At 39.8% G+C, this 15,632-nt stretch overlaps 1 protein-coding gene across 2 annotated transcripts; it reads left to right on the top strand.

The window, feature by feature from the left end:
* The first annotated feature begins 55 nt into the window (after nucleotides 1-55).
* On the top strand, nucleotides 56-14,287 carry sec31b (SEC31 homolog B, COPII coat complex component). Of its 2 annotated transcripts, XM_075458011.1 has the most exons (26): nucleotides 56-183; nucleotides 939-1,171; nucleotides 1,647-1,842; nucleotides 1,939-2,034; nucleotides 2,242-2,382; nucleotides 3,210-3,352; nucleotides 3,436-3,535; nucleotides 3,647-3,808; nucleotides 4,419-4,571; nucleotides 7,101-7,331; nucleotides 7,415-7,489; nucleotides 7,596-7,688; nucleotides 7,781-7,892; nucleotides 8,031-8,209; nucleotides 8,282-8,408; nucleotides 8,569-8,714; nucleotides 9,053-9,226; nucleotides 9,306-9,455; nucleotides 9,592-9,784; nucleotides 9,865-10,260; nucleotides 10,418-10,456; nucleotides 11,534-11,592; nucleotides 11,935-12,060; nucleotides 12,161-12,280; nucleotides 12,406-12,477; nucleotides 12,864-14,287. In XM_075458011.1, exons 2-26 carry the CDS (start codon nucleotides 969-971, stop codon nucleotides 13,041-13,043), a joined length of 3,666 nt encoding a protein of 1,221 aa, XP_075314126.1. In that variant the 5' UTR covers nucleotides 56-183; nucleotides 939-968; the 3' UTR covers nucleotides 13,044-14,287. The 2 variants fall into 2 exon arrangements, with proteins under 2 accessions (XP_075314126.1, XP_075314127.1); XM_075458012.1 differs by lacking the exon at nucleotides 10,418-10,456.
* The last annotated feature ends 1,345 nt before the right edge of the window (nucleotides 14,288-15,632 follow it).

Consider the following 15,632-nt stretch of genomic DNA (forward strand, 5'->3'; position numbering starts at 1 on the left):
TTAGTGTTTGTTGGGTGATACTGGAGTTACTTCAGGCTATCGGGAAATAAAGAATGTCCTTGTCAGCTACCGTAGCGTAGTGACAACACAGCAAAGCACTTTGGTCGGAGCTGCTAGCTTGACTGATAAGTGGCTCTGGAACTTGTGAATGCGTACGGTCAAGTTGTGATACAGACATTTGACGTAAGTTGCTTTTAAAAATACAAATTTGATTTTACTGATGAGTGTTTAAGTAAGCCTTATTGATATTATTTTCATTTGCTGTTGAAATGTGTTGTAAGGGGTGTTGGCTGTTAGCTAGCATCTGATAGCATCAACATCGGCTCCGGATATGCTCTGGAATTAAACTGCTTGGCGTTGATCCATACGCTAGTTATGTTTTAACATGACAGCATACACGGTGTATTAACTAAATATTCAATCAGGTGAGAGGGTGGTAATGGTGATGGATGTTTCTTCTGTATACATTGTCCTTAAGTAACGAAGGCTAACGCAACATTCGTGAAACATGTTTGTAAGATGCTAACGTAAGCTAACTGAATGTCAGGGTTGCTGAAGTGAAATTCATTCAGAAGCAGCTTGATAACCCTTTCAGTAAGGTCGCTTGAGATTATATATATTCTGCCAAGATATAATTAGTTTTCATTGTTGTTAAAACAAATATTTTGAAGAGGGAAAGCTACCTGAATGGGGAAAATGGTCTTCAAGTTGTTGCATTTGCAGGTATAGGCCTAGTCGCATGCAAAATCTCAGTTGGCTGGGATTCTTGTTTAGCTAAATAAGGAAGTTTAAAATTTTAGAATGGAAAGAAATTTGTGTAGCTAAAATAGTCTAACATTTAAAGTAAGAACTAGGTAACGTATGCTGTTGTTTGTATAAACAGTTATACAGAGAAATGCAGAATATTAAGATTAAGTGAGGTCCATTCATCTGCCCAGGATTTGAAACTTAAACAACTGTAGAGGAAGATGAGGCTGAAGGAAATTCAGAGGACTGCCCACCAGGCGTGGAGTCCTGCCGGGCACCATCCTATCTACCTGGCCTTAGGAACATCGGCACAACAGCTCGATGCTTCTTTCAACACCACCGCAGCCATAGAGATATTTGAGATGGACTTTGCTGACTCCTCTCTGGAAATGCAGCTCAAAGGGTCATTACCTACCACAAACAGGTAATTCGTTGTTTAATCTGACACATTTAATATCAAGAATTATTTTCCCACAGGTTATAAACTTGAACTGTGACACAAACCGTGAAGACACACTGTTCCTTCGACATGATTGCTGTGAAAGTGACACTGTGTTCTGGTGTTTCAATGTCATTTTTTGCTCAGCGATTGATTTCTTTTTTTGAATAAGATTTTGTCAGTTTCAGAAGACTGGGCACTTTTTAATTGGGCATTTCAATCTTTGGATTGCGCCCAATGGATTTTTTTTTTTCAGCTAAAAAACACAGAATGATTTCAAAGAGACATGTCCACACACTAATTGAGCTTTCTGTCTTGTTGATTTTAAGTGTACCCTCATTGATGCACATGAGGTGGGCTGTTTGAAAAATGACGCTTAAAGCTTTTGTTATGGTTTGCAGCTCTCAGCTGGAGTTAATACAGTAAGTCTGTAACTCATTATGCTTGTCCGATTCTATAGGTTGCACAGTATTGTATGGGTAAATTTTGGAATGGGAGCGGACGGTACTGGAGGGAGACTCATTGGTGGAAGCGAAAATGGCACATTGACTGTTTATGACCCTGAGGCCATAATGAGTTCTGGAGAAGAGGCGGTAATAGGACTGTCTGACAAACATACTGGACCTGTTCGAGCGCTCGATTTCAACCCTTTTCAGGTAAATGTCTCATAATCTGTGTGATTAGTAACAGTTTGCGCAGAGGCACATCTCAGTAAGTTCCTCATTTGCTCTCTCAATTCCTTGCTTTTTCAGAGTAATCTTCTTGCATCAGGAGCAAACGATTCAGAGATCTATATTTGGGATTTAAACACCTTCAGCAGTCCAATGACTCCTGGAGCAAAAACACAGGTGAGTACTTAGTTACACATGCCTTTCATAGTGTAAACATCTTTGATCTGAGCCCTTATGCTGCATATACAAATTAAAACACATTTTCAATGTGTTCAAACGGTGTTAGCATTACATTTGCATTTAAAACCAGGATTTTCTAGTTTCCTCAGCCTCACAGTCAGGCTTCTTTGTGTTGACACTAACAGCCTCTGTGTCTTGTTTCAGCCTGCTGAAGATGTAAGTGTTGTGTCCTGGAACAGGCAGGTTCAACACATCTTGGCCTCTGCCAACCCCAGCGGAAAAGCAGTTGTGTGGGACCTGAGAAAGAACGAGCCCATTATAAAGATCAGTGATCACAGCAACAGGGTTGGTGGCTTTAACACAAATTATAATAAGTCCAGAATTGCCTTCTGTCATAGCATTTATAGTCTTTTAGAAAAAAGTGTCATTGAGGCTCTTCTGCCACACTTGAGCAACATTTTTTAATTATTTGAATATTTTATCGGCAGATATTCACAGGCCTTGTCTTTTCTTACACATCTGGCACTAACTCATGTTTAAAATGATATACATGTTACACTAAGCCATACCATTTCATGTATTTTTGCCTGGCTTACTTTTAGATAAACACAGTAAAATGAATGACCAGGCTGTGCCCTAGGTATTTGTAATATATTGCTGAATAATAATGCTGTTTGCCTGCTATTTTGACATCGGATACATATTATTTCATACAAAAAAAGTCCAAGCAGACATGTGAATGATGCAGTTATGTTGTGCATTGGAACATTGTTTTTGATTACCTGTAGGTACTTTTGCTGGTGATATATGTATTTATTCAACTCAAACACTGCAGGTATAGTTCAGAACAGATCTACCATATCAAACTGAATATCAAACTATAGATATAATAGTTAAAAAAAAAAAAAAACAGTAACAACATGATATCAGAATTAAATTTCTTCGGTCAGCATCTGTCTCTAAATAATCTGCATCAGCAGGCTATTAAAGAACCGATAGTGGTTTATTATTTGTTGAAAATGCTTTGGAAAAACAATAGATAAAGTAACATGCAAACAATTGTGAGTACTGCCAATGATTGTCTTGGTTTCATCCTCCTCTTATCCCAAGTGACAAAACCCTGTAGAAAATGCCTCACATAAATCTAAGTTTAATTTATTATGTGATTTTAGATGCACTGTTCAGGGATGCTCTGGCACCCTGACGTGGCCACTCAGTTGGTGTTGGCCTCTGAAGATGACCGACTTCCAGTCATCCAGATGTGGGACCTCCGCTTTGCAACATCACCTCTTAAAGTTTTTGAGAACCACACAAGGTAAGACTACCAGCATTTCTTAATTTTTTTTATTTGTTATTTTGCAGAATGTCCTGAAGGTGCCCTCTTGTTGTGTATTACAGGGGAATTCTGTCCATATCCTGGAGCCAAGCTGACTCTGAGCTCCTGCTGAGTAGTGCTAAAGACAACAGGATCCTCTGCTGGAATCCAAACACTGGAGAGGTACAGTGTGTTACAGTGATTTCCGCTTATGCCAGTTATTGCGCCCTGAATAGCTTCTCCTAATTATGATGACTCAATGAATTTTCTCTTGTGTCCTTCTCTCAATTTTAGGTCATTTATGAGCTTCCAACATCAAACCAGTGGTGTTTTGATGTCCAGTGGTGCCCCAGAAATCCAGCCTTACTTTCAACAGCATCATTTGATGGAAGAATTACAGTTTACTCTGTGATGGGAGGAAGCTTAAAGACTCAACAACAAAGCACAGTAGATAAGGTAGTAACCACCCTGTCCTACAGTATGCGTTGTATTTAATGTACAAACCCCTTGCGTAAAACTGCATTGTTTGTCCACAAGATGGTGCTGGTGTGAAAGAAATGACACTGACAAATAAACAGGAAATGATTCTGACTAAGGAACACACACACACAGATTACATTGTTAAGTCTAACAGGTGGTTCCTGGGATTTTGAAATGAATAACTTGAAATATTGTTGCAGTTAGGTATTATTTTCATAATTTATTTCAGTGATCCGTAATCACCGTATATCACCATAATATATCAGAAAATACCTTCAATATCCATTGCAGTTGATGCTAGACAAGTTGGCATATTTATAGGTCTTGCAGGCCTTACTACAAATCCAGAGGTACTCAGTTTACTATTATAGCAGTTAAAAAAAAAAAGATACGGAGCAAATACTCATGATTGGCAAATCTGAGATATTGTTCTTCTTTTGAATAATCTTTGAAAAAAGTGGCAGTAAATCTGCTGTTAATTTTCTGTCCATCAACTAATCATTTCAGCTTTTCTCCAAATAGTTATTTTCATTTTAAATTTCTATGTTGTTGCTTTAACTTTCTATGTTTTGTTTCTTTTTAACAGATATCCTCCTCATTTGATGCAATGGATCCCTTTGGTACAGGGCAGGTGCTGCCTCCCCTTCAAGTTCCTCAGCCTAATGTGCAGGACACCATAGTTCCTCCACTGAAGAAGCCACCAAAGTGGGTCCGCAGGCCAGTTGGAGCTTCGTTTGCTGTAAATATAAATATTTTATATTCATTAGGGTTGGGCGATGAAACGATATCAAAGTTAGATAGAAAGTATTAGTTGTAAATAGGGAAAAGGAGGTCTAAACCTTCCCTGCCTGCGTGACTACTTTTACGCAGCCCAGTTAAGACCCTTGGTGTGCTGGTTCAGCCCCTTTTATTCAGCCAGGTGGAAGGATATCGAAAATGTTATCTCTGGTGAGATGCCTCTAGCAGCAATAATTGCGGATGGTGAATTACAGAAGAACATGCTAAATCAAAACAACCCCTGGATAAATACAGGCCTGAAGACTTGGCAGAAGATAATAAAATTTTGTAAAATTGAAAAGCCACTTAGAAAGCTGAAATGGTGCGCATATGACACTGACTTTCCCCCAGCTAAATCGGATGCCAGATTTAAAATGTGGAATGAAAAGGGCTTAACAACTTATACCACCTTTGCACCGAGAGGGAATCTGAAAAGTTTTGAAGCAATGCAGAATGACCATGGCCTGCAGCGTCAAGACTTTTATAGATACCTTCAGGTCAGACATCATTATAACCAAAATATAGCTGGAACTCTAAAGGCTGGGGAAAAGGGGGTATTAGAAGTGTTTGAAAAAGCAATTAGCTCACAAATGTGTTTCAAAGTCGTTTCTAGAGTGTATAGCAGCCTCCGTAGTGCTAACTCCGACGATACTTTTTATATTAAAGAAAAATGGGAAAGGGAAAGTGGGATACAGCTCTCAGCTGAGAATTGGGAAAGTCTTTGTATTCTGCAGTGGGAGACCACATGTTCTAATTCTTGGCGAGAATTTAGCTGGAAAAATCTGTCCAGATTCTTTATCACCCCCTTACAACAGCGTAAACAAATACCCAATGTAAGATGCTGGAGAGCTTGTGGATTCATTGAGGTAAACCATTTTCATGTTTTTTGGGAATGCCCTGCCTTAGTAGCATATTGGCAAGACATACACACACACATGGAAGCTGTTTTTCAGTTCAATATCCCATATAGGTTTGACACAATGTTTCTAGGAAACATTGAATTTGATGACTGGGAACACAATGATAAAAGACTACTATTGATGCTTTTAGTTGCAAGTAAAAAGGCTATTACCAGAAGATGGTTAAAACCAGATCCTCCTAAACTAACTGACTGGTTAGATGTCATTCATGATATATATGTGATGGAAAAAATGACATACTCACTAAGAATCCAGATTGAAAAATTCTCTAGAACTTGGACCAAGTGGACTGAGTATATTGCATGTATAAGAGAGGACTTTTGGTAGCGGAAGGCGTTATTTTGTTTTATCCTCTGTCTTTTTTTCTATTTCTCTTTCTCATTATACTAACTTTTTCTAGATATACCTATTGAAATGGAATGTAAAGTGTATGCTCCCCATGCTCATGTTCTTTATCTTTATATTTTTTCTTTTTTTCTTTTCTTTTCCCTTTTTTTATTTTTTTATTTTTATTTTTTTTTCGTTATATAAAAATGTATATATTCATAGGCCATAAGCTGAGGATTGATTGCAGTAATGTATACATTTATTTGCCTTAATAAAAAAAAATATTGACAAAAAAAAAAAAAGAAAGTATTAGTTGTATTCTGCCAATACATTGATTGAGCAAAGAGCATGTCCTTCAGCACAACAAATGCAACATCAGTGTGTCAGGCCAGCACGTCTAAATAGATCCCCCTTTATTACCTCAAAACATTGTTGAAGCCACCACGGAATAAGGAACAGAAACTTATGACAGAAACTAAAGACCAGACAAGAAGGCACGAAAGCAGGGTTGAGACTTACATTATCCTCCAAACTGTTTTTTGCTTTTTACTATCCAAAATACGAACATCCTCTTTTTGTTTATAGCCTTTCTCGAACAGCCCACAGACACAAATGCTACATCTGCCCCTAACCTCTATATGCACAGATACAACAAATCAATCTGCATTGAACCAAGGCTTGGAGGGTTACACAGTTGCTACTTGAGTGATTTTTTTTTTTTTTTTTTTTTTTTTTTTTTAACATTTCAGCCTTCTCAAACTTATTCAGAAACTTTTTCTCAAGAAAGCACCCCTTTAAAAATATAGGCTAGCAAATTCAGGCTGCAGATAGAGAGAAGTACGAGCTTGTCATATTGCAGGTGCACTCCAAAAATGGAGGCAGGCAATTTTACCAAGCAGAAGTTATAGTTAACTTGACTTCATTTCCTCTGCACTCTGTCTAAAGACATGAATGTGATGTTCCAGCAGAAATGAATGTGAATGTGAGTGAGACGGGAAACATGGCGGCAAAATGTTGCTTATTTAATGATGTGAAATATAGATATAAGTGTGAAAACATCTGAATAAAATAAAAAAGTACATTGAGAGCATAATCAAGTTCTATGTAGTTAGCTAAATTGATATCGATCAGTAAAGAAAATACCATGATAATATTTCATTTACCATATCGCCCTGCCCTAACATTCATGTTAATGGACAAGGCCTTCTCTGTCTTTGTGACTAAACCAATTTTTTTTTTCTTAGTTTGGTGGAAAGTTGATAACCTTTGAGAATCCCAAGCTGCCTCCAGTTCAGAGCCCCCAGCCCGTCCCCAGACAAGTGTTTATGAGCCAGGTTACCACGGAGACAGAGTTCCTTCAGCGCTCCAGGGAGCTTCAGGCAGCCTTGCAGTCAGGTTCCTTCAACAACTACTGCCAGACCAAGATTCAGAGTGCCAAGTCAGACGCTGAACAGGACATATGGAAGTTCCTTCTGGTGGGCATTCCTGATATTGAAACACAAGCCCATCAGCCTGTGCAGTAATATATGTTACAATAATTGACGTCCTCTGTTTACAGGTTAATTTTGAGGATGAAGCCCGCATTAAATTCCTCAAACTTTTGGGTTTCAGCAAAGATGAATTGGAGAAAAAGGTATTCTGTCTCACCTGAAACTAGTAACTGAAATCGATCTTAGAATCATCATCTTGTTCCTTGTCATATTTTGTGATTAAGCTGTAAAAACGTTGTCCTTATTCAGATTTCAAAATGCCTGGGGAAGAATTTTCAACCCAATGGATATGGAGTTGATGCCAAAGATCTTGCAGAGAAGATGCAGCTGCTTTCCACTGAGGTCAGCATCAGTTCTGCATGCATTCTTATTTCTGTTTTTAGGTTGTTTTTTTTAAGCTCCTGTTTGTTTTAAAACATTTTTGTGGTTTTTAGAGGTCTGATGAAGCAGCAACTGATGCTAGAACCTCAGGCTCCGTTTCACCTGCAGACTTTTTTAGTCAGACCCCAAAGGAAAACTCAAACTTCCAAATCCCCGTATCATGTGGTAAAAACACTCCTCTATAAATATAATTTTATATTAGCTGACCATATGTTACACTCTTATCACCGTTCTAACTTTAATATAGCATAACATTTTGATATTGTTGTGCTGGCTGATACTGACGTCTTCATTCATATGCAGATGCCGATGGTTTGATAAGCCAGGCACTGCTGGTTGGTAACTTTGAAGGCGCTGTGGATCTGTGTCTGAACGACGGTCGCTACGCTGAAGCTATCCTGCTGTCTATCAGCGGAGGAGAGGAACTGCTCAAGAAGACTCAGCAGAAGTACCTGAGTAAACAAAAGAACAGCATCTCAATGGTAAGAGTTTGAGTTATTGTGGCTCAGTTTGTACAACAGGGTATATTTCCATTAATTTGTCCCCGACTATAGCTGATATCATCAGTGGTGACCCAGAACTGGAGGGACATTGTGCAAAGCTGTGAGCTGGACAATTGGAAGGAAGCTCTTGCTGCTCTTCTGACTTATGCTCACCCTGAAGAGTTTGCTTTTTTGTGCGGTAAGTTCATCTGTAGTGGCGCGCTGATCGTGCTGTGACTTGCATTGCTTCCAGATGATTTTTTTTTTTTTTTTTTATCATTTCAGCTATAGTCATTGTTCCAGTTTCACCCCTCCCACTTTCTTTAAACTATTTGTTACTCTGTAATTGGTTTTGTTAGATACCCTGGGAAGCCGACTGGAGTGTGAGGGCACAGAGAAGCGCTGCCTGCAGGCCTGCTTGTGTTACATCTGCTCTGGAAATATTGAAAAGCTAGTGGAGTGCTGGGCCTTGCATAGAGACTGCTCCTCCCCTCTTGGTCTAGAGGTATAATCTAACTACGCACCTGCAACAAGCACATAAGTATTTGTCTAATAAGTGTAGAGTTCATTACTAATCGATTATGATCTTTCAAAAATGATAAACAAACCCTTTTGAGTACATATTTAATCGAATGTAAAATGATGACAGAGCAACAGAAGGTATTTGTTTTTCACTCTACAAAGACATCTAAAGATTCACTCTACTATAAAATGAAAAAGAAATGGTTTGTTTGATTCATTTTAAAACAAAATGTCCTCAAATATAACTGGAGAGGCAGTTTAACAAAACCCTGCAATATAGTAATCTAGTAATTTAGTGACATGTCTTTGTGTGTTTTTCAGGATCTGGTTGAGAAAGTAATGATGCTGCGAAAGTCAATCGAACGCCTCCGCAACAGCGAGGTGGCAGTCCAGAGCCCCATCCTGGCTGAGAAGCTGACCTGCTACGCTGGCATACTGGCTGCAGAGGGCAGCTTGACCACAGCCATGACCTACCTGCCTGATAACTCAGACCAAGTAAGAGACCTAATTTCAAAGAACTGTTTTTGTTTCGCTGGCTTGTAATAACCACATTTGGGTGTTTTTGTCTCCTCAGCCTGGCATCATGATGCTGAGAAACAGACTGTTACATGCTCAGGGAGAGGCTCTCCAACAGCAGCCTCCAAACTCATTCAGCAGAGTTGGTGTGCCCACAGCAAAGCCCACTCCTGCTGCTCAGACTCCGGCACCCAAAGCACAAATTATGGTGGGAACAATTAACACAACAAACCATCAACAAATTTAGCTAAATTATCTTGCATACTAATGAACTTCCATTTTTCCTGTAAGTGTATAGCTGATTGTGATTTTATTTCATGTATTTATTTATTTTCCAACCATAGAGTCAGTACCAGCCTTCCGCTCCATCCCAGATGGCTCCACAACAGCAGACTCCTATCCCGTCAGTTTTTACTCCCCAAGCTTCTCCACCCAACCCAGGGCATGGTCTGCCACCCTCTTCTCATGTACTGCCGCCCAGTGCGACCCGCCCTGCCATGAGACCTTCCTACCCACAACATCCTTCTACGACTCCAGGTTTGACCATCTGCAGAATACTTGAAGGTATCTTATTGATGGCTAGTAAAATTCGGTGACATATTTCTGTGTTTTCCCAGGTTTCAATTCTCATCAACCATTCCAGCCTCAGCCCTTGTCTACCGGTGGAACCTTCCCTCCTCCAGGTCCACCTGTGCCATCTGCCAGCTTATCAGGACCTCAACTACCGCCTTCATCCATGCCCCCTGGAGGCCTGCCCCCCATGCCAAGCCCCGGGGTGCCAAGTTTCATGCCGTCTACCTCTTTATCTTCAGGCCTCATGCCACCTAACTCCCAACCAGGAGCCCCGGTTCCTATGTACCAAGGCGGAATCCCCAGCCAGGGGCCTGCACATCCTGTGACTTCTGGTCCCTTTACTCCTCTTACTCCTCTTGGATCTGGGTATCCCCAGGGAGGTCCTGGAGCTCCTGCGGTAAAGCCTTTCCCGGCCCCAGTTGTCGCCCCACCTCCCACAGGTGCGAGTAATGCCAGTCATGATACAGTCCTAACATCAGTAATATTAATCTGTTTGCAGTGTCACATGTTTACCAAAGTATTTCAATATAAGAGCCAGATCACAGCATGATTGCAGCTGACAAGATGTTCAGCTGTCATTCCTTTTTTGACTTTCAGGATACTTTCCGTGGCTGAATTCCCAATGTGATCATCAAGGTGACAGGGTTAGGGCTTGATATGGAATAGGGAAGCATCAAACTATTTGCAGCGTGACCAGAAAAGCACAGCCATGTTTACATCAAAATAATGCTGTGCAATAATCCCATATTATGCTCTGAGTGAAGTTTTTTTTTTATTATTATTATTTTGGATTGCTTTGCTGGTTTTCTGATTTCTTGGTTTTTGCTTGTATCGTCCTTAGCTTGAGGGAAAAGTAGAGAATTAAGTTTGAATTCATGTTGGTATTGTTAGCATTTAATACTTTGATAGCTTTTATTTTGGGATTGTTCAGCACCAGGTCCTTAGTGATAACATACACATGCATACAATGTATTAGTGTTGCAAAATAAGGATAGAGTAAGACATTTTGCAGCTATTTGCAGATTCATATGTTATCTGATGCTTACAATATACTCACAATTGGGATATTGTTGCTTTTGAGTGATTAATTAGATGCTGCCTGAATATTTTGCCACTTTTGCTATTTTTGTTTTGCTTTAACTGCTCAAATGTATGTGGCTCAATGAGATGTTTGGACTTGTTGTGTTTTGCCACATAAACTAACCTTGCCTCAAAGATATTGAATGAAGCAGTTGTCACACATGAAGTCTAAAGAGTTGGGTTCAGATATTATCTGCACTTGCATTTTCACCCATATGGAAGAAATAAAAAAGCAGAAGTATACTATTGCACTTGGTTGTGCAAAAAGAATGTTTTAGCAATCAGTGTGTTTTTTCACAAAGCAGAATGCATTCCAGCAGAAAAGTGCAAGCAGTAAGCACAATCGTGCCCGCTTTTTGTTGATTCTTGGGACATTTCGTATGCTCTTTTCGCACATGGGCTTATTCAGATACTATTAAGCCTTTGCAGCAGTAAGCTAGCAGAGTCAAATGCACACAAAGTCTGGTTCAGCTAATATGGACATTTACTTTCCCACACAGAGTGCCCCCAGAGCTACAATCCATGTGTGAAAACAGCTTTATATTTGCAATCTTTGGCTTCTTTTGTGTGCCCAAAGTAAGAAAAAAAAATGCACCCAAATTCCTTCTAACTTTAAATCTTTTTTTGATTTAGGACCTCAGGAGGGCTGGAATGACCCACCAAATGTACGAGGTGGACCCAGGAAGAAGAAGGTATCTATTAATTTATCCTCATCAAAGTACTCTTTTAGATCTTGCAGTTTTATGCACTCTAATATTTCATGGAATACGCAGTCCTTTAAAAGCCAGGTAATATAATCTTTGAACATTTATTTCTATAGTTTCCGATCAAAATTGTATTAAAAAATGCATTAGATACTTAAGATTAATGATTCTGCACTAATTAGCCGTATTTCCAGCAGAAGAATGTAGATGTTCTCAGAGAAGTGGCTCAAGTGGCCAAAAAGGTTATATAAAAGCTGTCTTTTGGTAATATACCAAATCTAAACCGTTTAATCCACTGAATAAGCATGTTTCACGTTTGTGTGTATGCAGTTTCCTGATAACTACACTCCACCAGCCCCCATCACAGCTCCTGTAATGGGTTTCCCAGGAGAGGCCCCACAGCCCCATGACCGCACCCAAGTCCCCCCTGGAGCCCCTCAGGAGCCCAATGTACAGGTTTGTGTTTAACAAGGGGTTGTTATCTGAATTCTCAACAGAAATCCTCACGGCAAAAAAAAATGTCATCCTCTTTTATTTCTTTAAATGCGTTGCTCAGCACCTCCAGCAGCTGCCAGCAGAGAGGGTGGAGCAGAAAGAAATCCCAGCTGAGCACATGATCCTCAAAACCACCTTTGACAGCCTGGTACAGCGATGCCAGCTCGCAGCAGGAGACCCGGTAAGTCTCAGGCTGTGGGAGCTGATTTTGCTGTTGCAATAAAGCCTGCATCTATATGAAAGGAAAAAAATGTGTTTGTTTCATTTTAAATTAATATAAAATTAACAAAAGTATTTATTTTTCAGCAAACAAAAAGGAAGCTTGATGACGCAGGAAAACGTTTGGGGCACCTGTATGATAAGCTGAGAGAGCAGTCGGTAAGATTGTTTTCTTTTTCTTTGTCTTACCACGGGATTACGTACAAGAGCAGACATTTTGTTTTTGACTTAGGCAGTGTGAAAAAAGTATGTTGTCCCCTTTTCTGTTTGCCGTCATTATATCTGGATTTCTCACAAATATTCTGAGTATGTTTGCATGACAGGAGAAAAACCCAATTAATATGTTGGATTAAAACCGGTCTTTGAAAATTTATTTTACGGTAACTACATTTTAGTCCAACCTGGGCGAAACAACTCAGTTATGCTATTCTAATTTTCTAATTTGAAAAAGAAAAGTAATCAAACATCTCCTGTTTTTATTAACTGGGAGGAAACGGACTAAACAGATGCCACTTAGTAACAATATTTCCCTGTTATTGTTTTAGCTCTCTCACAACATCCTAAACGGGCTCCATGAGATCAGTCGCTGTGTGGCGAGCCAGAACTATCAGCGGGGCCTGGAGGTCCACACTCAGGTGGTCAGCAGCAGCAACTTCAGCGAGATCTCCGCCTTCATGCCCATCCTCAAAGTGGTCATGACTATCGCCAACAAGCTGGGCGTCTAATGCCCCGAGGACACCACCAACTACACTTCAGTGTTACCATATTGTTATATATGTATTTATTTCTTTTTGTGACCTGAGGAAGTACAATAATTATGAGAGTAATGGCTGATACGATTACAGGTTGTGGTTTTCATCAGTCCGTACATGCTCCCTTCCAGAGGACGTGGTTGATTTGGGCAGAGGGGTTGATTTTTGTAGATTTGTCAATGTTGCTGTGATAATTTTACAAAAAAGGTGAATGTATTCTGAAAGTTGTGATTCAGTGTAAATTCAGTAGTTGATGTAATATACATAAGCAAGCGGTTTGAAACGAGGACGCGGTCGTGCGAGTAGGTGCTTTTTCATCGTCCACTGTGCTTATTTTTCCTCTCACTCCAGCGGTTGTACAAAAAGTTTTCATTACATAAATGCAGCGCTCCAGCTGCAAAAACAACGTCCCAGACATGAGAATAAAATTTGCATTGCGCTTACCATTTACTCTTTCAGTGTACTTTGCACGAGGGCGAAACAGGATGGCACTCTTTACCAAGCGTGTGAGATTTGTTAAAAAGCATCAAAAGCCAGGTATAAACTCTATAAGCTCTGGTTGTTTTCCTGCTGTGGATAGATTGTATTCAATAAATGATGCCATAGATTTTTATTTAGTTTTTTGTGTTTTTGTTTTTTTGTTTTTTTTTTACCTAAAGCACTGCAGAAGAATGTCAGACTGTGATTGTCAAGTGATTTTTCTTTAATTTTGAGCCAACTTAACCCTCTACCAGCATCTCTTGATAGCTTGTGTGAATGGCGGATCTTTTGTTGTCCTTCTGATTAGCTTCAGTGTGCATTTTTACCACTTTAACTTCCCCACTGGGCTGAATTCACACAGCTGCTTGTAAAACAAAATCTATGCTCATTTGTTTTGAACCGCAAATGAATTATGAATGAGTCCTTCCTGCACCGTTTGTCAGCCACTCCCTCTGTAATAGATGCTGTTTCTCTTCTTTCCATGCTGGCAGCGTTTGTTTTTGAATAATTATTGTAGTAGATTAGATCATACAATGACTCAACTTAAATGAACTGAAAAGTAGGGAAAACGAGACGTTTGTGGCTACACGTGAAGCTGGATCGTTTGGTGTGTGTGGCAGCAGAAGGCAGGAAAGTGCCTCAGTGTGCCTGTTTTGGTTGCACAGATATTTATACAATCCATGTTGCTTACTCATTTCGGTATCTTTTTTTCAAATAAAGTTTCACTGAAAAGAAAACTCATTAAACATTGAATGATTTTTAAGGTTAATAACGCAAATTTTAGCCACCCCCTTCTATAAGTCACAGTTCACAAATAGTAACTGGATGTGTGTGACAGTTTTAGTTTTAGTTTAGTTGCAAATGCTAAAGAGTGACTCGGAGAAGCAGAACACCGTGAGCATTTGTGGAGGTCTGATGGGGTTATGCTGATGAATTGAAAATGCGGCTAAATGACAATTCCTGGGGGAAACAATCATGCAGAACAACAAACTGCATGATGCTGATGCACATTTCAAAATTTGGCAGCGAGGTTCCTGTACTAATGACTTTATCAGTATGCTTAATTATAAACTAGTAGCCTACCACGTTTTCTTATTTAAGCATGCACTCGTTTTGATGCATGGCGTGTAGAAAATGTCAGTTTCATGAAACAAACATGATGAACAAATGTGACTTTACTACCGTGTGTTTAGCATCTCATATGACAACGCTGAAATGAATTGATTAAAAAGTCTAATGCAATAAATATCATGACAAGAGCCGATTTTGACTTCAATTTTTGGAGCACATGGTTATGGCGTTCATATTTTGGCTAACTAGTTTGGGTATTCGTTATAAGCGTTATAAGTATTGTTCAATCTTTTTTCTTTGGCGCTAAACAACTACAACAGGCGACTGCGAGCTCACAGTCGCCTGCTGAATGTTTTCCTACGTTCAGCACGAGTACAAAATGTCGCTCTTCATCAGTTTCTTGTAATTACACCCCTGCAACTGCAAAATGTTAGCAACACATTTCAAGCTGGCACAGGTGGCTCGTGCGCCCTTCCTCCATTGGTTCAGGAGGATCAGAAGTCGGAATCTCTCTACCGATTGGCTGCTATTGGTCATGCCGTGAGCCGCGCGGCGTGAATATTTTGGGAGGTTGTGAACTTCAATAACCCTGTCACGTCGGTGTGGGGTCATGGCAACATATTCATCACCACACATCACACCACAGCAGCTGCCTGAGTCATGGCTACATGGGCTCCAGGATGGGGGGGAAATGTGCTGAGTGGTAGCCCAGGAAAACACTGAGCCATATTCAGAAAGTTGGTGGAGTTCAGATCCTGAGAAACCATTCAGCTATGAACACTAATGTGGACATAGATGGAGATGCCTTTCATACCTTTGCTCATTCACATAGTGGTTCAAAATAGAGAAAAAAAATCCACACGGAAATGTACTGTTACAGAGAATGCACCTACCAGCATAACCTTACTTTTAACAACCACAGTATTTATGTAAATGTCGATCATATTTCAAGAACATTATTCTGAAATGGACCACAATAAGTAATGGGTATTCTTCTGCTTAGATTCTGAT

The sequence above is a fragment of the Odontesthes bonariensis genome, chromosome 23 (assembly GCF_027942865.1).
Source record: "Odontesthes bonariensis isolate fOdoBon6 chromosome 23, fOdoBon6.hap1, whole genome shotgun sequence".
Lineage (NCBI taxonomy): Eukaryota > Metazoa > Chordata > Actinopteri > Atheriniformes > Atherinopsidae > Odontesthes > Odontesthes bonariensis.